Source organism: Schistocerca nitens, chromosome 2 (assembly GCF_023898315.1).
Source record: "Schistocerca nitens isolate TAMUIC-IGC-003100 chromosome 2, iqSchNite1.1, whole genome shotgun sequence".
NCBI classification, from domain to species: domain Eukaryota; kingdom Metazoa; phylum Arthropoda; class Insecta; order Orthoptera; family Acrididae; genus Schistocerca; species Schistocerca nitens.
The window spans coordinates 592351111-592378740 of record NC_064615.1 but is presented as its reverse complement, the minus strand read 5'-3'; the positions used below and the strand labels follow the sequence as shown (position 1 = coordinate 592378740).

The following is a 27630-nucleotide window of genomic DNA, read 5'->3' as shown; positions in this document are numbered from 1 at the left end:
TACTCCATCAAGCCCAGGCCACCTGTGAAAGCAGTCTTGTCATACCTGCTCTGCTTCAACTGTTGCACAGCTTTTTATAGTAGTGTGACTACCAACTAGCTATCCACCAGGATGAATGCCCACCACTAAACTGTGGCAAAGCGCACAGTACACCATCCTGTGGCACAACAGACATTTGAACATAACGTGCTTGATTTCAATGGATGCTTCACTACCCAGGTCATCTGGATCCTCCTCTCCACCACTAACTTTTCCAAATTGTGCAGATAGCAATTATCCTTACAACACATTCTCTGCTCTTGATATTATCTTGGCCTCAATCTACTGTCCCCACATCCACCATCTAACAGTTTCACCCCCTGTGTCTCTGTCCTAATACCACCTCCCTTTTCACAGCCTCACTGTGTGCTGTCCTCCAACAACGCACCCTCATCCTTTGCTCTTCTACATTTTTGCTTCGTGTTCGCCCCCCCCCCCCCCCCCCAATATACACAACCCACTTCCTGATGCTGCAACTGGCATTCTCATCAAGCCGTCGTCTAGTTCCTGCCCACTCCACCACACATAACTCTTCTCTCCCCCCCCCCCCCCCCACACACACACCACTATACAGCACTCTCCTCTCCCACCCACACAACACCAGACAGCAATCTTCTCTATCCAAATCATATCCTGCTGTCCCTCCCAACCCCACCTCACTTCACATTGCTATTTATGTGACAGTCTCAATGTGGTCGGAGCTGCTGGTGGTACCTGTCATGTGTATGTGATGTGCTTGTGTGTGTGTGTGTGTGTGTGTGTGTGTGTGTGTGTGTGTGTGTGTGTGTGTGTGTGTTTCCCTTGCTGAAGAAGGCGCTGACAAAAATCTTTAATGTGTAACAGTCTTTTCATTGAGCCGATCTGCAACTCAATAGGCCATCTTTATGGTGAGTAGCAGCCTATCGTTTTCCTAATTCTGTTGTTATTCCAACCTAGAGTTTACATTGCTTGTGACTAAGTTCTGTTCACCTAGAGCTATGTCCATTAGTAACATACTCCAAATAAAAATTCATCCTTACTGCACAAATACTGCGTAAGGATGTGGCTCTCAGATATTCAGTGAGTAAGGAAAGAGTATTACGGATGTACATGTCATATTTATCCAAAACTAAGAAAGCAAGAAGACAGAGAAACATCAGCAACTTACATTTTTAACTTGCTCCACATAGTGTGCTGGCAGCATCACGTAGCTGTTACCACCAGATGGAAGAATAGCTGCTCCTGTAACTGTTGAAGCTTGAAGCGTTGCTACATTCTGAGCTCCTCGAAGCTGTGACACTGGAGTAGCTGCAGGAATGAGGATCCTCTGTGCAGGTTGACCAGAGGCAGGTTTTGGAACAACCTTTTCCATGGGAAAAATAAAAACATTATGCCTGTTTAAATAATACTTGGAAAAATTTAGAGAAGGAATACATTACAGTTTTTAGAGATCAGGTTATAATAGACCCACACCCAGTGATTATCAATATTTGATTAGTAATAGGTTCATTTCTTTGCACCTGCCAATCATCCATCAATCGATATCAGCTTATAATTCATGTCATATGAGAGTTATCTAGAGAATATCCTACATTACGCACCAAATAAAATACTGAAATAGTTAAAAGCATGTTTTTGACCTTCATATTATTTTCTTATATAATCACCATTTAGATTTACAAATTTATCACATTTCTGAAAGAGTTGATACATTCGCTCAGCAAAAGCTTTGCTGTCACAGCCTGTGATACCACTTTGAAGTTCCCCAATACTATCAAAATTTCAGGAGGCAATCTAGTTGCTCATGTTTGATGAAGTGGAAATCACTTGGTTCCAAGTCTTTGCTGTAGGTGGATGTCCTGTTTGTACTGACATAACAGTTATTGTCTTTTTCATGGAGTGTGCAGTTAAGTGCTGATGTGAAGTCACATGACAGTTTGGCGACCAAACCCAAGCATAATTTGAGCTACAACACTGTTCAAAAGACTGCGACCGAGTATACTTTGGGCCATGATTTTATTGATGGTGCAAGCCACCTACCACTCATTTCATGTGAGAACTATGTATGGATGTCTCACTGCCTGTTTCTTAACAGGTGCTTCCTTCTGGTGTCCACTTTTAGAATTAGTTCAAAAGGAATGTTGGCGTATGTTACACCTGTTGTCGCAAATGGGTGAGCCAGGGTGTGTTCACACTGTCTTAATTTCATCCGCATAATTGTTAGGTTTCGGTGTTTTCTGTAATTCTGCTTTAAATATGTCACGTATGTTGAGCGAGCAAGAAATTTTGGAAGCTCAAGAGGCAGAATTCTTTGATTCTGGATGTTGTTGTTGTTGTGGTCTTCAGTCCTGAGACTGGTTTGATGCAGCTCTCCATGCTACTCTATCCTGTGCAAGCTTCTTTATCTCCCAGTACCTACTGCAACCTACATCCTTCTGAATCTGCTTAGTGTATTGATCTCTTGGTCTGCCTCTACGACTTTTACCCTCCACGCTGCCCTCCAATGCTAAATTTGTGATCCCTTGATGCCTCAAAACATGTCCTACCAAACGATCCCTTCTTCTAGTCAAGTTGTGCCACAAACTTCTCTTCTCCCCAATCCTATTCAATACCTCCTCATTAGTTACGTGATCTACCCACCTTATCTTCAGCATTCTTCTGTAGCACCACATTTCGAAAGCTTCTATTCTCTTCTTGTCCAAACTGGTTATCGTCCATGTTTCACTTCCATACATGGCTACACTCCATACAAATATTTTCAGAAACGACTTCCTGACACTTAAATCTATACTCAATGTTAACAAATTTCTCTTCTTCAGAAATGATTTCCTTGCCATTGCCAGTCTACATTTTATATCCTCTCTACTTCGACCATCATCAGTTATTTTACTCCCTAATTAGCAAAACTCCTTTACTACTTTAAGTGTCTCATTTCCTAATCTAATCCCCTCAGCATCATCCGATTTAATTTGACTACATTCCATTATCCTCGTTTTGCTTTTGTTGATGTTCATCTTATATCCTCCTTTCAAGACACTGTCCATTCCGTTCAACTGCTCTTCCAAGTCTTTTGCTGTCTCTGACAGAATTACAATGTCATCGGCGAACCTCAAAGTTTTTACTTCATCTCCATGGATTTTAATACCTACTCCGAATTTTTCTTTTGTTTCCTTTACTGCTTGTTCAATATACAGATTGAATAACATCGGGGAGAGGCTACAACCCTGTCTCACTCCTTTCCCAACCACTGCTTCCCTTTCATGCCCCTCGACTCTTATAACTGCCATCTGGTTTCTGTACAAATTGTAAATAGCCTTTCGCTCCCTGTATTTTACCCCTGCCACCTTCAGAATTTGAAAGAGAGTATTCCAGTTAACGTTGTCAAAAACTTTCTCTAAGTCTACAAATGCTAGAAACGTAAGTTTGCCTTTTCTTAATCTTTCTTCAAAGGTAAGTCGTAAGGTTAGTATTGCCTCACGTGTTCCAACATTTCTACGGAATCCAAACTGATCTTCCCCGAGGTCCGCTTCTACCAGTTTTTCCATTCGTCTGTAAAGAATTCGCGTTAGTATTTTGCAGCTGTGACTTATTAAACTGATAGTTCGGTATTTTTCACATCTGTCAACACCTGCTTTCTTTGGTATTGGAATTATTATATTCTTCTTGAAGTCTGTGGGTATTTCGCCTGTCTCATACATCTTGCTCACCAGATGGTAGAGTTTTGTCATGACTGGCTCTCCCAAGGCCGTCAGTAGTTCTAATGGAATGTTGTCTACTCCCAGGGCCTTGTTTCCCCTCAGGTCTTTCAGTGCTCTGTCAAACTCTTCATGCAGTATCGTATCTCCAATTTCATCTTCATCTACATCCTCTTCCATTTCCATAATACTGTCCTCAAGTGAATCGCCCTTGTATAAACCCTCTATATACTCCTTCCACCTTTCTGCCTTCCCTTCTTTGCTTAGAACTGATTCTGGATAGGAGAGAAAAATATCTGAGTGGTAACAGTTTGAAGATGATTCATATGTGGGAAAACTGCAGTCTGCTACAATTTCTTATTGCTAATATTCCAGAATGAGATTTTCACTCTGCAGCAGAGTGTGCGCTGATATGAAACTTCCTGGCAGATTAAAACTGTGTGCCCGACCGAGACTCGAACTCGGGACCTTTGCCTTTCGCGGGCAAGTGCTCTAGCATCTGAGCTACCGAAGCACGACTCACGCCCCGTACTCACAGCTTTACTTCTGCCAGTATCTCGTCTCCTACCTTCCAAACTTTACAGAAGCTCTCCTGCGAACCTTGCAGGACTAGCACTCCTGAAATAAAGGATACTGTGGAGACATGGCTTAGCCACAGCCTGTGGGATGTTTCCAGAATGAGATTTTCACTCTGCAGCGGAGTGTGCGCTGATATGAAACTTCCTGGCAGATTAAAACTGTGTGCCCGACCGAGACTCGAACTCGGGACCTTTGCCTTTTGCGGGCAAGTGCTCTAGCATCTGAGCTACCGAAGCATGACTCACGCCTATTTAAAATTTGTAATCTACAAAAAAACTGAAGTAATTATGAAAAATAAACACAGAATCTTGGTCTTTTTTTACTATGTATTACCGTTTCAGATGTATCAAACATATATGTGCCAGCAACACTTTATATAATCACAAAAATGGTTGGTTGCCTGTGGCCACAATTCTTCTAAGTGACTGGGCTTTGGTGTATCAAAGAGAGTGTGTGCTACTCATGTGTGCAAGTTGGTATGATACTACATTACTGACTGCTGTTTTGTCTTTAAGAAACCCATGTTATTTCACTGGTCATCTCCTGCATCGTAATGCAATATAAAGTCCAGACAAGCAGTCTCAGTACACAGTTCCAGAACGCAAGCAGAGAGCTTGTGGTACCCTATTTGTTTAGTCAGTCATGCGAAGTACATGTGGAAAGTACGGAAAGTTGCAACAGTTGATATATTGTGAACTATGATAAAACAATGATACAATTTGAATCAGTTCATCTGTGTAGTAAATATAGAAAGTAGTGAGCACTTCATTATGTACTGTGGTCTTTCCTCTATCGAGGAACTTTAAGTGACTTCCAATTCCACACAACAGTTGGTAGTATGAAAAGGGTTGTATTTGGTAACTGAGGGTATTTCTCCCAGTATGTCCTCTGTCTGTTGTTCGCTGAACAAATTCAGTAACAAAATAAATTTGCTTGGAGATGGAAGTCCAGGTGCCAAAAGGATACTACTGAAGGAATCACTTTTATTGTTTCAGAATGATGGAAGGAATTTTCAGCACATTACCAATACATGTAATATACTCTTAGGTTTGAAGGAATAGTCATTTCTTAAATTATACACAAACATTTTAGTACTAGGAATGTCTGTGATCAAGACCCGGAGACATCATCATCATCATCATCATAAAACAAAACAAAACAACAAAAAATTCAAGCATTCAGGGTACTGTCAACAGATGTTCAATGACTTTCATTTCTTCTGATCAAAAGTGATGTGTAACATCTTTTCTGATAGCAAAATTGTGTTTTATGAATTTGATAAAGACTGGAAATGTAATTCCTATCATATACAAGGTTTTTCTCCAATAATATTCATTCAAGAGATGTTGGCAAACAGGGAATTCGCATAATACAATTACCGGTATTTATAGAGCTACAAGTGGAGACATTACTAGTCACATCTGAAGATAGAAGAACCAGAGACTGATATGCTGAAGAAGAGTTTCCTAAACTGTTCTAAAGAATATTGGAAAAGTGATTAAAGACAAAAATTGGTGACCTTGCCGAACTGCAAAAATTCCTATGGAGATTCCTAGTCCCATGAGTTATCTCTCACTAGCGATAAACAAAAGAAATAATCTGTGAACACAGTTTTGATTCTAAGAAAGAGCTATGTCACAGCATGAAGCATTTCTGGAGAAAATCTAGCAACACACTCCGACCTTAATTGTGCATAGGTCATTCCATGCCAAGTCGATCAGTTTCGGAATAAGTTCCTGCATGACCATCACAGATTTTGCTGCAATGCTGTGTGAAAATTTTTACCCCATAGCTCAGCTATCAACAGTGCACCCATGAGTTTTCGGCAATATTGAAACAATATCTCCGGCAATATTTTCTTTAAAGAAATAAAACTATGCAATCTTGTACAACTTTTTATGCTCTCTAAAGTGAAATAATTGAAAGGAGGAGTAGAAGAAGAAGAAGAAGATTTCCTGAATGACTTGCATACAGATCATTTGAAGCAAAGTCAGCCGAAAAAACACACTGACAAGAAGAAAAGTAAAGTTTAGCTTTTTATATCTCTGGAAGTAATTGTGGGCTACGATGAAACTTAGTGCATAATAACTTACCAGAAAAAGGTCTTACAATATGAAAATTGATTAACCTACTGATTTCAAATAGTTCACAAATTGAAGTCAAAGTTGACAATTTTTCTAAAAGTGGGACAAATGGTTATTTCTGACCCACTTTAAAAAAACACACAAGAGTCTGCTGCAAATTCTTATAAACTATTTTCTTTAGCAAGACTAAGGTCTAAACCATCTAAAAAACCTTTATTTTATTTTGCAATGCATGCATTTAAGGTGCTAAAAACAACTTTATTCAACATGTAACTGACATTCGGATTTAGGTTATGACATGTTCAATATGCCTGCCATCATTGGTGATGATGTGGTGCAGACGAATAGTGAAATTCTGCGCGACTCGCTGATGTGTCTGAACATCGATGTTGTCGATGACCTCCTGAGTGGCTGTGTTCAGCTCAGCAATGGTTTCGGGGTTATTGCTTTACACCTTATCTTTAATATAGCCCCACAAAAAGAAGTCGCATGTGTTCTGACCCGGAGAATATGGCAGCCAATAAAGGCCAATGCCAGTGGCCTCCGGGTACCCCAGAGCCAGAATGTGGTCCCCAAAGTGCTGCTCCAGGACATGAAAGACTCTCGTACTTCAATGGAGTTGAGCTCCATCTCGCATGAAGCGCATCTTGTCAAAATTAGGGTCATTTTGGATAATGAGGGTGAAATCATGTTCCAAAACTTTCAAGTAATGTTCGGTAGTCAATCTGCCATCAAGAAAATTGCACCAATTATTATATGAATGGACATTGCACACCACAGTCACCCGTTGAGGGTGAAGAGGCTTCTCGATCATGAAATGCGGATTCTCTGTCCCCCAAATGCATCAATTTTGCTTACTAACAAACCCATCCAAATGAATGTGGGCTTCATTGCTAAACCAAACCACACAGCACATACTAATTCCCATCATTCCCTGTGACCAGCTTTGCAATCTGAACGTCCTAATGCAAACCGTTCAGAAGTTATAACTATTTTACTTCATACATTTCAATACTTGTCATCTTGTAATAACTTACAAATACAGGGTCTTATAAAATAAAATTCCATTCCAATAGGTTACAAATTAAGGAGAAAAATGACAGTTTTTCTAAAATTGTCAGAATGGCTAATTTTTCCCGCAAAAAAAAAAAAAAAGGCCCATATTCCACTGGCTATCAAATTAAATCCGACATATTTTATAACGTCCTAAAATTATTTAGTTGTCTATGTGGACAACAATATCAAAAGTCCTGATGGCTAGAAAATGAGCACGAGTCAGAAAAACTGTACAGAAGAAGTTTCTTCTTCTTCTTCTTCTTCTTCTTCCCCCCCCCCCCCCTTTCTCATTTTAGACATCTCTACAGCATTCAGTTTAAAACATTCTTTTTATAAAAAAATAAAATGGAATAAGGAAGCCAATAAAAAGAATAGTTTTCTTTTTTTTTTTTGTGGCTCTAATAATTCGAAGTAATCACATTTGGAAAATGTGATTTCTGAGTCCTATGTTACCAAAATTTCTTCCTAAACACTCCCATTAGTGACATCATCTGGCTGGTAGTATAGTTTTCCTCAATGTATTCCACAGCAAATTAATGAAACAGGTAAGAAATTCAAGTAGCCTGAAGTACACATGAGCTTAGGATCCTAAAAGAGACCTCTTCTGGCTCTGGAACATCTACAAACATATGGGAATCTGCGGTAAAGAAAGTCATCCACGGCTGTTGTTGCACAGCTATCAGGCATGGCTTCTAAGGCAATGGGTATGCTGGTTTTCTCACTTTAAAAGAAATCAGCAGTGGTTAAACCGCCACATGGACCATACAAACATATTTATACAATTTTTCGCGTGTGCATTAATGTTCCACATTAATCACGAACTATGCTAACACAAAGTACACTATGCCTTAAACCAGAAATAAACTAGCACATCAACAACAGCACACAAAGTTTCAAGAACTGGCTTTAAATGATGACTCTAGGGATATACTGCAATGTATCGCTCACACAGGTATAATGAAGATAAGATTAGAATAATTACTGCACACACAGAGGCATTCAAACAATCATTCTTCCCATGATCCACATGTGAATGGAACAGGAAGAAACACCAATAACTGGTACAGTAGGACATACCCTCTGTCATGCCCCTCACTGTGATTTGCACAGTATAGATGTAGATGTAGAAATAAAAAGACTTACTAATAATGATCTACAACATGAATCCATTCCAAAAAATGTCAGGAAGACTGCTGCGAATTTCATCAAAATTGACAATGTGGAACTTCTGTAAAACCTGAAGGCTACTTATATGAAGTGTGCTGCAATTGTTACACAACAATTTTACTACCATCATTTCCACGACCTTGGTAATGCACAGTTAAATTGTGAAGTTTATAAGCAGTTTGATTCTGTAGTTACAGCAGACAAATAGACTGAAATATGTCACAATGAGTAGTGACAAGACACCCCTTTCTTGAAGTTTCTCAAGTTATTCAGACTTTATCTGACTTCTTAGTCATCAATACTTTTGATATTGCTTTCCCCAGAGAGTATTAAACAACTGTACAACATAATAAAGACATCAAATTTACTTTGAGTACCAGTGGAATAAGGGCCCCATTTTCAAAGCACCCCCACCTAGTCATTCTTTAGGCCCTTATACACTGAAGCGCCAAAGAAACTGGTGAGGTATGTGTATTCAGATTCAGACGTATGTACGGATTACTCCTGCTACATTGGCAGGTTATCATGATTTAAGTGAGTTTGAACGTGGTGCTATAGTCTGCACACGAGCGATGGGACACAGCATCTACGAAGTAGTGATCAAGTGGGGATTTTCCCATACGACCATTTCACAAGTGTAGCATCAACATCAGGAATCCGGTAAGACATCAAATCTCTGACATCGCTGCAGCTGGAAAAAGATCCTGCTAGAACTGGATCAATGATGACTGAAGAGAATTATTCAGTGTTACAGAAGCGCAACCCTTCCACAAACTGCTGCAGATTTCAATGCTGGGCCATCAACAAGTGTCAGCGTATGAACCGTTCAATGAAACATCATCGATATGGGCTTTCGGAGCCAAAGGCCCACTCATGTACCCCTCTGACTGCATTAAACAAAGCTTTACACCTCGGCTTGGCCCGTCAACACTGACACTGCACTATTGATGAGTGGAAACATGTTGCCTGGTCAGACGAGTCTCGTTTCAAATTGTATCAAGCAGATAGACATGTATGGGTATGGAGATAACTTCATGAATCCATGAACCCTGGATGTCAGCAGGGGACTGTTCAAGCTGGTGGAGGATCTGTAATGGTGCGGGGCATGTGCGGTTGAAGTGATTTGCGACCCCTGATATGTCTAGTAACAACTCTGACAAGTGGCATGTATGTACGCATCCTGTCTGATCACCTGCATCCATTCATGTCCACTGAGCATTCTGATGAACTTGGGCAATTCCAGCAGGACAATATGACACCCAATATGTCCAGAGATGCTACAGAGTGGCTCCAGGAACACTCTTCTGAGTTTAAACACTTCCACTGACCATCGAACTCCCCAAACATGAACATTATTGAGCATATCTGGGATGCATTGCAACATGTTGTTCGAAAGAAATCTCCACCCCCTCGTACTCTTCTGGATTTATGGACAGCACTGCAGGATTCATGGTGTCAATTCCCTCCAGCACTACTTCAGACATTAGTCGAGTCCATACTACATCATGTTGCAGCACTTCTGCATGCCCGCAGGTGCCCTGCACAATATTAGGCAGGTGTATCAGTTTCTTTGGCTCTTCAGTGTATACACATATTGCAAAACCATAGTTTTTAGGTGGTTTAGAACATGTTCTTTCTAATGAACATGGTTTATAGAGAGTTTGTAGAAGACTCTTTCTTAAACTTTTGAGAAGTCTTTTTCTATTATTTATTTTGACAAAGTTCTAAAAGCTGTAAAGACGACCAAGTTTTGTTTCTTTCAACAAAAATATTACCAGAGATGACATGTTGCAAAGTTGCCAAAAAGCGCACTGTTGATAGCTGCACTGTGGAGTCAAACAAATGACTATCTCTGAAAGGATTCAGTTAATAATGATCAACATACTTTACCAGTGTGCATTAGGAACATGTGAGATTGTTCATACAAAATTTCATAAAAATCCGTGATAGTCATGTGGAAACCTTTACTCCACTTGTTGCTATATGACTCACATTACTATTACAACTAAGAGAAACACAAAACATCACAACTCAAAATTTTAAATTGTGTCATTTTGAATGTCAGTGGTTCACAAAGAATTGCCTCCCACAAAACTGAACAAAAGCCTGCCATTTTCTTCAAGTTTGTTTGCTTGTATGTGGAACCGTATGCTGTCACTTTCAAGAACGCTGGGAAAATTACTATCCTCTAATTTACTGCTACTGTACTTGCACTGAATAATTGCAATGTGAAACATTTGCCAGCATTAGTTTCAATTTTACATTAAACTATAAGGTGATAAATGATAATACCGCGCAGTTATTAAAGTGCAGCTACTCCAGTGTGGGTTGCAAGTATCGTATGGCAGTGAAACACGGTAGGTATTCTACTGCATTAAAACAGAACCAATTTACGCTGAAAAGAAATTTGTTCCAATTTTGGCCAACAGTTACAGATCTAGCGCTGTGCGGCATCTTTTCAATATCTCCAATGCTCATGCAGAACAAATTGTGTAAGCGGCAGTTAATAATAAAATCAACATTAGCATTTCTCACTTGTCTGACCTGTTCCTGATACATCACCAACGGAAACGTTGCTATTAAGTCTTTCTTTAAAACTCTGGAAAAAGAAAGTAGCAAAAACCTTTCAGGGCTGGATTGCTGACAATTGACCGCTGCCACTGGTCATTTGAATGTCACATGGAATAAAGCAGCTATTTTGGACCCAAGTAGTACATGCATGCATAAGGGAGAATTGATGTAATTAGTGGTTATTGTAGTATGTAGGGGTGTGGGAAACATGCAGACTCATTTTATACTAAATGAAGAACCTAACAAAACTTGTCAGTTTTTTTTTGCAATGAAGAATGCTATGGTGTTTGCATTAAATTGCAGTGTTGTGCATTAAACTGCGATTCGATGGCAGAGCTCGGTAGTAGGTTTTTGCAAATTCCACAAGGCTAATGGAATGCGGGTTTAGGCAAAATCTTGATGCATCAAATATGAAGGAAAGATAATTTCCATATGAGTCTACCAGAATAAATGAAACAAAAAAATGTTTCTCTTTGCGGATTATACAACAATAACTTCATATACAACATTATTTTTTGTAGTGAAACTGACAGAACGCTGAATTTGTAACATTAAGCTTGTAAGATAAGATCGGTCCTCAATCTCATCACCATTTCTTCTTTTCTCCCTACAAGTAATGTTTACATACGAACTAATTTTCCATTGGCATATTTCAAAATTTTTTTAATTCAGTACCATTTTCAAGATAAAAACAGATGTCATGATTTTTGCACTGACACTTCTATTTTAGGTGTCCATCTCTTCATTGCAAGTTTGTATCTTCCTTCTGAAATTCTGGAATAAGTACTGTTCAAACTATATATTTCATAAAAATTATACATTCGATAAAATCAAGGATAGAACATTCAGTAACCATATTATATTACATCTGACATTGATCACAAAACATTGACCTTATTAACAGATAAAAGATAGCTATTACGGTAAGTGATTGTGGAGCAGAAAATCCATCATAATTGCTGGACAGTGGAAAGGCCTCATTTCACGCTGTTAACGCAGGTACGAGCATATGGAATAAGTTCACTGATATGTGAGTGGCTAGAAGACTTCTTAAATAATAGAACCCAGTATGTTGTCCTCAACAACAAGTGTTCATTAGAGACAAGGGTATCATCAGGAGTGCCCTAGGGAATGTGATAGGACTGCTGTTATCTATATACATAAATGATTTGGCAGATAGGATGAGCAGCCATCTGCGGTTGTTTGCTCAATCTGTGGTTGTTTGCTGACAATGCTGTGGTGTATGGTAAGATGAATGGCAGCTAGCCCTAAATGTAGAAAAATTTAAGTTAATCCAGATGAGTAGGAAGAGCAAACCTGTAATGTTTGGATACAGTAATACTAGTGTCCTGCTCGACACTGTCTAGTCATTTAGGTATCTGGGCATAACGTTGCAAAGCGATATGAGGTGGAATGAGTAAATGAAAGAACTGGAAAGCTGGTAAAAAAAACACAATGTGGGTAAGGACCATGAAGATAATATACGAGAAATTAGGGCTCATACAGAGATGTACAGACAGTCATTTTTCTCTCGCTCTATTTGTGAGTGGAACAGCAGGTGAAATGACAAATACACTATTTGATCAAAAGTATCCGGACACCTGGCTGAAAATGATTTACAAGTTCTTGGCACCCTCCATCGGTAATGCTGGAATTTAATATGGTGTTGGCCCACCCTTAGCCTTGACGACAGATTCCACTCTCGCAGACATATGTTCATTCAGGTGCTGGAAGATTTCTTGGGGAATGGCAGCCCATTCTTCACGGAGTGCTGCACTGAGGAGAGGTATCGATGTTGGTCGGTGACGCCTGGCATGAAGTCAGCATTCCAAACACCCCAAAAGTGTTATATATGATTCTGTGCAGGTCAGTCCATTACAGGGATGTTATTGTCATGTAACCACTCTGCCACAGGCCAAGCATTATGAAAAGGTGCTTCATAGTGTCAAAAGACGCAATTGCCATCCCCGAATTGCTCTTCAACAGTGGGAAGCAAGAAGGTGCTTAAAACATCATTGTAGGCATGTGCTGTGATAGTGCCACGCAAAACAACAAGGCGTGCAAGGCCCCCTCCATGAAAAACACGACCACACCATAACACCACTGTCTCCGAATTTTATTGTTGGCACTACACATGCCGTCAGATGACATTCATCGGGCATTCACCATACCCACACCCTGCCATCACACTGCCACATTGTGTACCGTGATTCATCACTCCACACAACGTTTTTCCACTGTTAAAGCGTCCAATGTTTAAGCTCCTTACACCAAGCAAGGCGTTGTTTGGAATTTACTGGCATGATGTGTGGCTTATGAGCAGCTGCTCGACCATGAAATCCAAATTTGCTCACCTCCCACCTAACTGTCATAGTACTTGCAGTAGATCCTGATGCAGTTTGGAATTCCTGTGTGATGGTCTGGATAGATGTCTGTCGATTACACATTACGACCCCCTTCAACTGTCGATGGTCTCTGTCAGTCAACAGACGAGGTCGGCCTGTACGCTTTTGCGCTGTACGTGTCCCTTCACGTTTCCACTTCACTATCACATCAGAAACAGTGGACCCAGGGATGTTTAGGAGTGTGGAAATCTCATGTACAGATGTATGACGCAAGTGACACCCAATCACCTGACCAAGTTCGAAGTCCGTGAGTTCCGCGGAGCACCCCATTCTGCTCTCTCACAATGTATAAAGACTACTGAGGTTGCTGACAAGGAGTACCTGGCAGTAGGTGGCAGCACAATGCACCTAATATGGAAAACATATGTTTTTGGGGGGTGTCCAGATACTTTTGGTCACATAGTGTAGTTGTAGACGGTACCCTCCGCCACGCACCGTATGGTGGCTCGCGGAGTATCTATGTAAATGTAGATGGCATTTGGGAACACAAAATACCTGTGGTACACTGTAGAGAGATTTTATTAAAGAACTTGCTCCCCTTCTAGCAATAGTTTACTGTAGATCACTGGAACAATGAAGGGTATCTATTGACTGGGAAACACTCATGTCATTTCCATTTTCAATAAGGGTTGTTAACAACAAACACAACATTGATCAACAACAACACACAAATGTAGGTTCTGATGTCCATCTGTTGTACAATTATGAAACAGTTTTACACTCACACATTATGACCTTATTGGAGACCCAAGATCTCATATATAAACCTACATGGATTCCATACAGATCTTCCAAAAAAAAACTTTGCTGCTTTCTTCATGCCTGAGAACCAGAGCGCCACAGGCAAAGGTACCCAGGCTCATGCAATGTTCCTCAACTATGGAAACCATTCAAGTACAGTTTGGTACTGTTGTTTCGTGGACAAAATACAAAGGTACCAACATGGGACCGGATTTGTTAACACATTCAGGACTTCCATGCAGATAGAACTCAAGATAGCATACTAAAAGGAACAATATAAACAAATGTAAAAATAATTTCAAGAAGATTTCTCAGTTCCAGTACCATAGCCACTATTTTGCCGAGGAGCAATTCCATTTTCCACCCTAGTCATTATAAAATCACTGTTATTTACACTATGATCAGCTGATTTTGGCTGTTAGCAACTTTCAAATGTATATTACAGTAGAAACATTATTTTGAAGCATTGATGAATACAAAATAGTGTTTGCACTCATGTTGACTCTGAAGGTAAACAAATGTGATGTGTTGTGCACAAATAGGCAAATAAATCCACTACTGTTCAATTACATCATTAACAACAAATCACTGGAAGCAGTAACCACCCCCGGTGTAAAACCTGTCCCATGCACCCTCCCACCACCACCTACTCCAGTCCTGTAACCCGGAAGGTGTACACGATCAAAGGCACTGTGAATACAGTTCCTGCTCCTGCGAACGGGAACGCGTTATGCAGATCTTGGCGCCTCTCGTGTCCACCTGGAAAAGATAACCTGAAGATGCCTAAATAAGGTGAAACGCGTCGTTGAAAAATAAAAAAACTAATTTGCAACCAAGACTGTTTTTAACCAATACTGTTAAGCACTGGTTTGCTGTTATGCCACATATGGACTGGAAGAACACTGAACTGTGATTGTGGTGGTTGGTACATTGGCAGGTGTGGTACACTACATATGAACCATTTGAAAATCAAGGTAGATGGATAATGCCGAGAATGGTGTACATCTTAAAGCATTTGGCATGGGCTGATTGATGTACAGGTATTCAGTTGAGCATAAACAGACATAATGATATTTTGAAGATGATTGGTTTTCCCTGATGTATCCTATAACTTATTTTATGTTAAGCAAGCTGCATAGTCAGAATGCGGAAGTCCTTATCGACGCTCATTAAGAACCGGAAGTGAGTTTTCTGAAGTTATTGCGTATCAGCAGTCAAATCTCCATAAGAATAACATTGCCGGAAGTGAGTTTTTGAGCAACACAGGATAAGTAATAATACCAGACGGAGTGTACTTACATCCCCAGAAAAATTTGTGTGTGTCACAATAAAACTTTTTTTTTTTTTCAGTTTCCAAAGTGTCTGTGTGATGACAATTTCTTGAATCTCCCACTGATATTATACTAGCTGACAACATTGCACAGTCTTCTCTTTTGTATGTGCTATTACAATCATTTGATCAATGGCTCTTTTTCTTACACTTAAAACAAACCAGCCCTGTTTTACAATGTTCTAGTAAGTGACCTCCTCCATTACATAAAAAGGACATTCTATCTCCTATCCTTTTATAAGAAGCGTAATTATATGCTTCTGATGAAGTTAGTTTGTGCCTTTGTTAATCTTAATTTTCAACATCAATGTTGTAGCAACACTTCTGTCCTCACAATGTGTTCTTCTCAGTTCATAATTTAAATGCTGTTTACGTAACTTATTCCACATCATCTTTTCAGTAGGAAAGTAGTGTCACGCAATATATTCAATTAGAAGATCCAAAGAAGAGCAGCGCGTTTCGTCACAGGGTTATTTGGTAACCGTGATAGCGTTACGGAGATGTTTAGCAAACTCAAGTGGCAGACTCTGCAAGAGAGGCGCTCTGCATCGCGGTGTAGCTTGCTCGCCAGGTTTCGAGAGGGTGCGTTTCTGGATGAGGTATTGAATATATTGCTTCCCCCTACTTATACCTCCCGAGGAGATCACGAATGTAAAATTAGAGAGATTCGAGCGCGCACGGTGGCTTTCAGACAGTCGTTCTTCCCGCGAACCATACGCGACTGGAACAGAAAAGGGAGGTAATGACAGTGGCACATAAAGTGCCCTCCGCCACACACCGTTGGGTGGCTTGCGGAGTATAAATGTAGATGTAGATATAAATGTAATCGAACTCTTTAGGTAAAGGTTACAAAAAATTGTGCACAAAGATCACCATTGCTGATCGACTTGTCTAACAATGAAAGCTGAGTTTTTAAACAATGGAAAATCCAGAATGGAATAATGACAATATTATGAAAAGGATAGGTTGCCACTCATCATATAGCGGAGATATAGAGTCGCAGACAGACACAACAGAAAGACTGACAAGAAAGCTTTCAGCCAAAATGCTTTCTTCTGAATTAGACAACATCCCCCCCACACACACACACACATACAGAAAATAACGTGAATGTCACTCGCGCACAAATGACCACTGTCTCTGGCTGCTGGCATCTCCACTATACGGTGGGTAGCAATCTATCCTTTTCATAATACTGTCGAAGTGTATCCATCTGTTGCTACCCACACAATGTTATGAAATTTGTGTCTTAGCAGATCAATGTTTTCAGATCAGTGGACATCATAAATTTTACTTAGCTTCTTCCAAATCTCTTAAGCAACCTTGCATTCCATAACGTTAAGTAAAGGTTGGTGTCAAGCAATAGAATTAGCCATTTCCTTTCTACTGCATTAGCCTTAGCTCATTTAGCAAGTTCAATTTCGTAAATTTGTCCACTTTTTTCTGGCCTGCTCGCATCACCATTTACGAAGTCAAAGATTTCATCTAAAATAGTTCTAATTATGATCTCCACACCCCACAATTTTCTTCACAAGTGAAGTTTTTTAATTTGCTGTCTTCCATTGGCCATTGTCATATTCTGCATTTCTATTAATGCCGAATTATCATCAAAGTCTGCTACAACTGTCGCACTTCATGAAAACTTTACCAGTTGCGCACTTTTGCTACTGTGTTGACAAAACATCAAATGCTAGTACAGCAATTCTGAAAATACATTAAAACCATCAAAGCACAGTAAAAACCACTACTGAACTAAAGGAAAGAAGTTTTTCATAAAGACAAGTGGCAACCTTGAAATATCAATAATGCATGTGTGTAAGTAAGAGCATTGAAAAAACACCAATACTTTCATGATTTCAATGCACAATATTTTCATTACAAACTTTATTGGGTACGACAGGCAACTGTGCTAAGTGTGTTCCACATGTACTAAGATGGAACTGTATTCACAGAGTGGAATTAAAATGCTGTAGCATCGCTATTTAATTTTAAGTACAACTTGTAGGAATTTTTAGGAAAGTTGCCACGGAGCATTGTATTAGCTACTGGTGGCTGCTAAGCGTAGTGTAGCAACACTAGGTTATGTCCACATGTACACCAAAGGATTGCAAAATGAGCAAGCCATGCTTGGCAAAACCTGCACCATGTAACATTAATAGCTGGAGTGGGTAGCACAGTGCCACCACACCAGGCCAAGTACCATGTTATAAGATATGTAAGCGGGTGCCAGGTAATGGTGCAACAAATGCACCCTAGAGCCATATCAATAACTTTGAATTTTGAGGCAGATTAATTCACAGTCCAGCAGCACCACCAGGACTGCACTATACAATGAGATGACTAGGTGGCTCCAGCTGCAGCAATTGGTTCAAGACCAGGCTGGGGCAGCCTCTTCTCACATTAAGTCTAACCTCTGGGTCCGATGTTGCTGATGCATGCATCTCTTTGCAGAGGCAGAAGCCAGCCATCCACTGGCCGCTGCTCGCCTGGTGCACCGGAGTGGGGCGTGTCTGCATCACGTTAACAATGACGAGATGTGTAACTGAAATATAATAAAGTATTATTCTCGATCATCAGTCTGTCACTGGGCCCTACTGGCCAGTCACTCCACAGCTTACCCTACAGAGAGGTGCCAACAGGCAGCGCCCCTACAGAATGGTATCAGGAGAGTTGATGTACCCGCCAGCAGACAGTAGAAGGTGTATCATGCCCCATAATGTGACGTCCGAACTGTTCTATAACCATCATAGTTGGATGAAGATGACGACTTGACATTTCAGGGGTTAAGCAAGGCAGGTCAGTGGTTTTTGCCAGGGGTTCAAACTGTACTTGTACGTGACAGGCAAACAGACTGTGTTTTGAGGGCGTGGTAATATAACTCCTAGTTTTCACTTTGTTGATATAACTAATATGGGTGTCATGAGTCAGGGCTGTGGCTCATTGTGTAGTGGTATATAAGCCATGAAGTGTGATTAACGATTCAGGAGGAGATGCTAAGTTGAGTCATTGTTTTTGTGTACAATAATAAACATGAGCTGCCACTCGTGCAAGAGTAGATAAGTCATAGTAAGAAGTAATATGGTGGTATTATGGTTAAGTGTTTTTGTAATTTGATTTTGTTTTGTGCAGAGCAAGGATTATTGCTCCGTATTTTAGCATGTGAATTAGTGGGAAGAGTAGGATAGTGGTGTGTTTAAGTGTCTTTCTCATTTGTGTCTGTGCAATTGATACGTGGTAACTCCGTCATAGTCAGCACAACAGGCAGCGGAATCAAACCTGCAAGGAACTATAGCAAGGAAAATGTTTAAAATTCTAAGAGGCAAAGTATGTAAGTAGTGAGCAGAGAAGACAGAGCTGTCCAAGAGATCAGTTGCTGTTGTTGCTGAGGAGAAGGAAATGGCTTAGCGCAAAACTCCAGGGAATAGAGAGTAGATATGGAGACAATACAATAACAGCTAGAACAAAAAAGGGGTTTGGGATGTGAGGAACATGTTGATTACGAAGAGAATGAAAAGCAGAGGACGAAGCTGATAGGGAGGAGGAGGAGGAGGAGGAGGAGGAGGAGGAGGACGACGACAAAGCTGAAAGGGAGGAGGAGGAGGAGGAGGAGGAGGAGGAGGAGTACAAAGCCAGGTTGAGATTCATTGGGAGAGTCCTTAGAAAATGTAGTCCATCAACAAATTCGGTGGCTTACAAAACACTCGTTCGAGCTATACTTGAGTATTGCTCATCAGTGTGGGATCCGTACCAGGTTGGGTTGATAGAGAAAATCCAAATAAGAGCGGCGAGTTTCGTCACAGGGTTATTTGGTAAGCGTGATAGCGTTACGGAGATGTGGAAGACTCCGCAAGGGAGGCGCTCTGCATCGCGGTGTAGCTTGCTGTCCAGGTTTCAAGAGGGTGCGTTTCTGGATGAGGTATCGAATATATTGCTTCCCCCTACTTATACCTCCCGAGGAGATCATGAATGTAAAATTAGAGAGATTCGAGCGCGCACGGAGGCTTTGCGGCAGTTGTTCTTCCCGCGAACCACATGCGACTGGAACAGGAATGGGAAGTTACGACAGTGGCACGTAAAGTGTCCCCCACCACACACCGCTGGATGGCTTGCAGAGTATAAATGTAGATGTAGAACAGCATTCAGGGAAATTCCCTCGACACCTGTAGGAGGATGGCGGCCAAAAATGCACCTTATCGATGCACGTGCCTGTAAAGAGGGAGGCTGTGCTCCTACGGCAGTGACATAGCTTTCCCTAAAAATCTATTTCTGGCATTTAATTAGATAGCAGTTACAAGTATAAAGCTGTTTAAAGGCCAGGAAGTGGTTGAGAGATGGATGTCGTTTGTAGCATTGGAGAGCACAACAGCAATCTTTAGTCAGCTGCAGCAATTTAGGGGATGCATCATGTGACAGTCTTCTGCTGGGGAGATCCCTAAGAAGAGGGACTTGGTGAAGCAGCTGCCAAAAGTATGGCATCAGTCAAACACTGTACAGACTCCAGTTTTGTTGTGTGGTGGAGCAGTTGGGATGGCAGCCAAGGAAAACATATCCCAATCCTCATTTGCAAAGACCCACCTGGAAGGGTGTCCAGGCAAGTGATGCTGAATACAAGGCAAGACAATCAGAAAAGATAACTGTCACATAAATCATAATAAAATCCGCTCTGAAAGGAGGGGAGGAATCCAGGGCTACAGAAGGAAAGATTAAGGCCAAGAAAGTGCCAAACTGAAGTGTGTGGGAGTGCTCAGGTCAGTGGCTGCAGTACCACCCCACAGAGGTTTAAGGCATTACAATCTCCAAGGAGAAGGAAGAGAGGAGTGGCTGTCTAAGGTGTGTGAGAAGAGCAGGAAGCAATGGAGTAAGGTCTGGGGGGAGATAAAGATTGTATATTGTTACCACAGAGTCTAAATGGATTCCAACAGCCACTACTGCCAGTGCCCAGGAATATGTGGACCAACGTAAAGACACCACCGTACGCTCGCAAAGGGCTGACCCAGTTCTGACAGAAGGCTTTGAAATCACAAAGAGTCAGCGAATAAGTATCCACAGAATGAGATTCCAGCAATACAACACAATCTACAGAATAGATAGAAAGAGACTGAAATTCCAGCAGATAACAATAGGAACCATTACAGTTCCACTGGAGGAGATTAGTACCAGAGCCCAGATGGAAGATGAATGGCCCAAAATCTATAATGATACTGAGTTAGTGACCATCACTGGTAATAATGGAGTGATGTCCTTGAATGTAAGATCAGGTTCTGACTTGAGAGGGAAAGAGTGACACACCCTGGGACGTTAAGACTTACACATCTTCTTCTTCTTCTCCTCCTCCTCCTCCTCTATTGGAGTGCAAGAGGAGGTATTGTTAGGAAGAGAGCAATTCGCAATAATATCAGAATAGGAAAGAGAATGAGTGGCCCTGAAGCACACAGAGCATGCGTCTCATGTCTGGTTCAAGGTAACAGGCTTCTTGCCTTTGAGATGCCTGGAAGGACAGTTCCTAAATGAGCCCCATCTGCAGCAGCTGCAAGAGAAGAAAGACAGATGTTCGAGAGTTCTGAATTCCTGAATGTTCCTTTCCTTTTTATATATCGGACAGTCTGGTGAGTGAGGAGAATGTGGCCTGGAACGGTCCATGCACTTGGCCAGTGGGGTGCAAGGATACCCCACATGGAGAAGATGGCTGCAGTCACTGCAAATAGCAGTCGCCTCATGTCACTGAGACACGTACCAAAATGGAGACAACAGGAACAGCGCATGGGAGGTGGGATATAAGGCTTTATGTTGCAACAATAACCCATAACTTCGAATTTTTCCAGAAGGGTATACCCCTCAAAAGCGAGGATGGAAGTGCTACTGTCAACACAATTGTTTTAAGGACCCATCTGGACTCGCCAGGTGAAATGAACGACCCGCCATCCCAGGTTAGTCCCGAGTTAGTTATCAGATTGAAGACAGGTCCCTGTGGAAAACAATGTGCTGGGTCATATTTAAGGACTGGTGAAGCGTGATGCTCACCGGGATGTCTCCTAGGTGCTCACGATCACAAAGAAAAGCCAACTGACTGGCAGAACAGATTCTGATCAGTAGGGAACCAGACAATCTTACTAAGGGAGCCAACTTCACCAAACTTCACTGCAATGTCTTCTACAAGAAAAAGAGGTTCGATAGCAGTGAAAGTCTCTCCCTCTGTAGTAATGGGGAAGGGGTTTCAGCCCAAGCATGTGGGTCTGGCCCTCCTCACAGAGAGTGGCCACGGAGGGGAAGGACAAGAAAGGAAAAATAGGAGCATAGACAGAATTGTTCCTACCTTAAGACACGGCTGCAGAAAACTGGCCATAAGTCCAGAGCTTCGCAAGCTTCATGTGCACACCACCGGCCCTCGTAACACCTACTTCTATCAGAGGCTCACCCCTTGGGTGCCACCCAGCTGCAGCAAGGGCTGCCTGACACAGTGGTCATTGCCAAGACTTCTGATGCCCCAAAAAAACTGAGCAATCACTCCTTGGCATACATGAGAGACTGACAGCTCAGGTGCCACAAGTGTGATCCCTGTGTTGTCAGGAGCTCAGCCAGATGAGTACATAACAGCCCCATCACACGGATTGGCTACCATGCTGGTGACTTAGTGGGAAGGGGGTGGGGTGGAGGCTATGGCAGGGAAGAAGGAAGGGGGGGGAGGCAAGGGGTGTTAGAGGAAGCACACTGGATATGCTAGGGAAGGAGTTCTTCCTCAAATGGCGCACACTATGAAACAATTTCGAAAGGGAGGTCAAACCCCAAATGGAACCAGAAAAAGCTGAGAAAAGGGGGGGTGGGGGTGGCAATGTGAGACAAGACCGTAAAGGAATAGCAGAACCGAGAGAACAGCCAGGTTCTCGTGTAAAGGGGAACACCGAGGCAGACATGGGGAGCGGGCGGGGGGAGGGGGTGACAAAAGAGCTAGGATGGGCAAGAGTGGATATGGGGAAGGATATGCAGCTCCAGTAGCTCTGGGCCCCATGCGCACCACACACCTACCCACAGAAGTGCTGTGGGCCATCTGGGTTGGGGGGGGGGGGAGGGGGGTATCCTGCGAAGAGTAGGCAAGTATGTCATAGATGGGTGGATGATCTTTAAAGTGGGTAAGTTAAATTAGTTGTAAGTTGACGACCAGTTACACAAGGCAGAGAATAATGATTATGATTATTATGATGATGATGAAGGTTAGGTGAGTAATGTAGAAGTACCAGTCCTATATCCAGGGGAATCGTGAAGTCTGTGGTAGGAGGAATGAGTGTGTGCTATATCTAAGTGGTTAATTGTGGGCACAGTTACACAGGTGATTTAAATGCAGCAGTGTCTGCCGCAATGGCTGGCGATAAGTGTTTTGTTGAGGCTGGAGAACCTGGTCTGAGTGCTCAGGGAAGTGCAAGTACCAGTGATATTTGCACTGTGCAGAGTGGAACTGCAGATGTCATTGTTTTGGATACTACAGGAAATGCACAAGAAGTTGTTTGTAGTTGTGTTGCAAATGTTGTAGCAGGAACGGTATAACACGTGGTATGATGATGAGGTCCCATACTCCGAGGAGCGTAGGGGACGATGCGGGGAACTGCACCGCCGTACTAGGCAAGTTCCTAGCGGAGGTGGTTTGTCATTGCCTTCCTCCGACCGTAATGGGTATGAATGATGATGATGAAGTCGACACAACAACACCCAGTCATCTCGAGGCAGGAAAAATCCCTGACCCCACCGGGAATCGAACCCGGGTCCCCGTGTGCGGGAAGCGAGAACGCTACCGCAAGACCACGAGCTGCGGACACACATGGTATAACACACAGAATACTTCCTCGAAAGCAGGGCAAATGGAGGAAAAGAAAGAGAAAACGAGTTTGTAGAGTGGCTAAATCTGTTGAAGAATTTATTCCACAAGTTTAGAATGAAGCACAAGAGCAAGTACTGGGTCACAGCCTTGCAGAGCAAGCAGCTGATGTGCACAGCGGGCTATTTACAGCACAGCTGAAGACTGATGTACATAATGAGTATGAATTGGGTGCACTGTGCAACACAAGCCTGGAAACCAACATCATGCCAAATCTAACCTACAGTGTCCGCAGCTCGTGGTCTTGCGGTAGCGTTCTCGCTTCCTGCGCACGGGGTCCCGGGTTCGATTCCCGGCGGGGTCAGAGATTTTCTGTACCTCGTGATGACTGGGTGTTGTGTGTTCATCATCATTATTTCATCCTCATTGACGTGCAAGTCGCTGAAGTGGTGTCAACCAAAAAGGACTTGCGATACGGCGGCCGAACTTCCCCGCAAGGGGCCTCCCGGCCAACAATGCCATGCGATCATTTCATTTCATTTCATAACCTACAGTGATAGAAAGCTATTGCCAGTGCAGACCTGTCACAAGGTGTGTCTAATGTTTGGGACAAACCAGTTAAACCTGAACAAATACACCAAGGGTTAATTCGTATGATACAGTGCCACCAGGCACCAGGAAGTTGTTTTGTGTGAGGAAAAAAAAAAAAAAACCATTCTGAGTGGCATTCAGTATGTAATGAGTGCTACAGTGGGATTTGCCAATGCCTCTTCTTTCTTCTTGTTTGTCCCAGCTTCCTGAGATATCTCGGTGAAGAAACACGGTAAATATAACAAGTTACGTAGTGTTAAAATGAAATTATGCAACAGTTAATAATCTCATTGTCTGTTCATTGGTATTTATGGAAAAGAAAAGAAACTCTCTCATACTCGCACGTGTCGCAAAACTTCGTGTAGCATTTTATGTGTGTAATGGTCTTTCCTGTTTTGCGAACCATTTCAATGAATTCATTACAACACCATGTGTGTCTCTATTAAAACTAATCCTCGATATTTTAAATAACCTTTCATTTAGTTTTTGTCCAAATCAGAACTTGTTTCAAAATTAATTTCAGCTTCGTGGATTAAATCCACTATTGTTCATGATTCACAGAACAGCCCGATCTCGCACTGGCACATAACTTACTTAAAACTAGTGCACAGTTTTCGGTATTTCCCTGAAGGGCTAAATAACTCTTTCACAATTACGTGATCTGACTTAAGAATCTAACTGGAACTGGATTTATCTCCATCCGATTCAGAATCATAAAATAAAATTCACCGCACCAGCAAGCGAACTATACACACGCACTTTTGCACTTTAAGTAAGTCGTCGTCTCTGAGTAAAAGCTGCACACAAATTCACTCTCCTTTTCATGCATAGAAATACTAAAACACCTTTATATTAATATTTCCCATTCTGAATAAACTTTGAGAGTTTATATTTCATAATCAATAAACTGAGAGAAACTATTAATTTGCCAAAGCGGATTTGGATCACAATTAATTCGTGTCTGGACAACGATGTCATAAATCGACACTTGCTTGACATGAACGCAATACATGTACTAAAAGTACCGTCCATAAAGTAATGTACTGATTTTTATTTTTATAACAAATTTGCTACCCCTTGTATCACTACAGGGAGGAATAAGTGGTACTGCTGGTCGAAGTGTTGTGAATGATCGTAGTGTATGTGGTTTTCTCATGAGGATAGCTTTGGGAGTGTGGTTGCTGAGAAACCACAGGAGGACCTATTGTGCAAGAACGAAGTTCCTAAAGTTGTATCAAATCAAACAGTTAAAAAACCACCAGATACGTAGATGAAATGCCAAACGTTAAGAATTAAATGGAATCGGACGATGTTTTGTTGAAGTTGGTATCTTAAGGTTAATTTATTAAGAAAGGAAGAGTGCCATTTTAATTTGTACGTGTGGAACGAAGAATTTGAATTTGTGTGTGCCTAAGCATGCAAGAAACCTAGCAATGAAATATGGTTCTTAGTATATGAGATAATGAGCAGGCCACAGGACTCTTGAGAGATGATGATAGATAAAGCAATACAAGTGGAGATCCCAAGCTGACAATAGCCATAGTGAAAGTACGAGGAATACAGTAGTGTAAATATCGGGGAAAAATGAATTTGTTAAAGCTTAAGTGAGACTGGAAGCTTGGATGAAGTCTTGTTGGGGAAAAGATGTGCAGTGGGCAGATATAAAGTAGATGATAGACATGCTCAAGGATTTGCAAGGAAGTAGCTATAGAATTTGGTGTAATAAATGTGCAGTGTTGCAAGTTTAGTATAATGTTGGGAGTGTGACACTTGTTTTATAAAATGATGATGGAAGTAGTCATGGTGAGGAATTGGGGGTTGGATCTTTCCCGTGGAGAGGGAGGGCGGTGGTGGGGGGGGGGGATGTAGTGTTGCTAACCAGTTTTAAGTAAAACTCTTAGGAATTTGGAAGAAAGCCATTGTAGAGCAATGAGTTAGCTTCCACTGGCCATTAAGCATAATGTGGTGACATAATTGTTATAGCAACATGTACGGGGGCTAGCCATGCTTGGCGAAACTTGCACCGTGCAGCAGTAATAGCTGCAGCGGGCAGCACCGTGTCACTACACCATGGCAAGAACCATGTCATGAGCTGGGTGACTGGGCCCCAGGTAATAGCACAACAAAAGCACCCTGGAACCATATAATAACTAAGAATAATGAGGCCTATTCATTCGGAGTCCAGCAGCAACACCAGAGTTATGCTAGACGATGAGACGACTGGGCACCACCAGCTGCAGTCATCGTTTCAAGACTGAGTTGGGGCAACTGTATATGATACTAAGTCCACCCTGTGGGCCCGAAGTCGGCACCACAAGGTGTTTGCACATGTATCATTTGTATTAAACACCAGTCTGTCACTGGGGCCTACTGGTCCATCCCTCCACCACTCACTCTGAGTGCTGCCAACAGCTGATGCCCTCTACACTGGTACAACTACTAAAGACCTGACTTCTATCAGTTATAGAAGGAAAATCCCAAAAATCACTTTCTTACAAAACTGGTACCAAACAAAATGTGCATAAATTATGGATACATGCATATTATAGCTATGTTTGGTATCTTTCTACTTACAGCCCCGAGAATGTAGCACATCCCTATTGTATCAAGATATAAATTATAAGCATATTACAGACTTTTGCTATTCTCCTTTAGCAGTGTCTTATGCATGAGCTGGGGTTTGAAAGAGTAGTAAAACACCCTAAACATAATAAAATGTAAATAGCATAAATATATTAATGTTTTGAAAGTGGTATGGACACTGTAATAACCCAGTACTTCAGTTCACATAATATAAAACTTGTTGAACTAATAAGGCATTTGTATGTAGGAGGCAGAATCCAAACTGACACGTATATAAAGCGTGGAAAGAAAACTAAGACTAGAGTAGCACACTATGCCCTTTATATTCCTTTATCCATTTTTCCCCCCGTCAATTTTGTTAAACAGATTTGTATGTCCTAATAAAACAGTGTGATACAGTTAAATATTTTGGAATTCCTTCACTAGTGTTCAAATTTTTTGGTGTTCAGAGACACAGACGCATTAATACTCATATGGGGTAAGGACATGACTAACCGTTCGGACTGAGGGTGCTGCTGGTGCTATTGGTACCATCTTCACAGCCTGCGGCTGCGAGCGTACTGTTGACATCGCTAAAGGCCTGGCGGTGGCACTGACTGCCGTTGCAGACAGCAGACCATCAGTGGATGCCCTAGCTGTACTTGCCACTGTTGATGTACTGCCACTTGCGGTGCTGACGAGTCGCACATACTGCAACTGTGATACATTGATATTTAACTTGCTTTCAAACTAAACTAAAACAACGCATGCAAGACATAACAAAATCTCTGGCAAATGGAATAACTGTTGTGTTCCTGTTATCTTTCCTATGACTTTTTGATTAAATGTAACAGATCAGAGAGCACTGTACTACTTTATACTAACAACTATAAAATGCATAATGAAAACACACACACACACACACACACACACACACACACACACACACACACACACACACACACACAGAGAGAGAGAGAGAGAGAGAGAGAGAGAGAGAGAGAGAGAGAGAGATATGAATGCA

The 27630-nt window shown here is 41.6% G+C and overlaps 1 protein-coding gene across 2 annotated transcripts in view; it reads right to left on the bottom strand.

The window, feature by feature from the left end:
- The window catches only part of LOC126236658 (protein lin-54 homolog), a 277045-nt gene that overhangs the window by 86879 nt on the left and 162536 nt on the right, over window positions 1–27630 (bottom strand). For both annotated transcript variants that reach the window (XM_049946127.1, XM_049946126.1), the window contains exons 6-7: window positions 27123–27323; window positions 1187–1381 (exon numbers count right to left, since the gene is read on the bottom strand). In XM_049946127.1, coding sequence (XP_049802084.1) covers window positions 1187–1381; window positions 27123–27323 — 396 coding nt within the window. The remainder of the gene's footprint in view (window positions 1–1186; window positions 1382–27122; window positions 27324–27630) is intronic.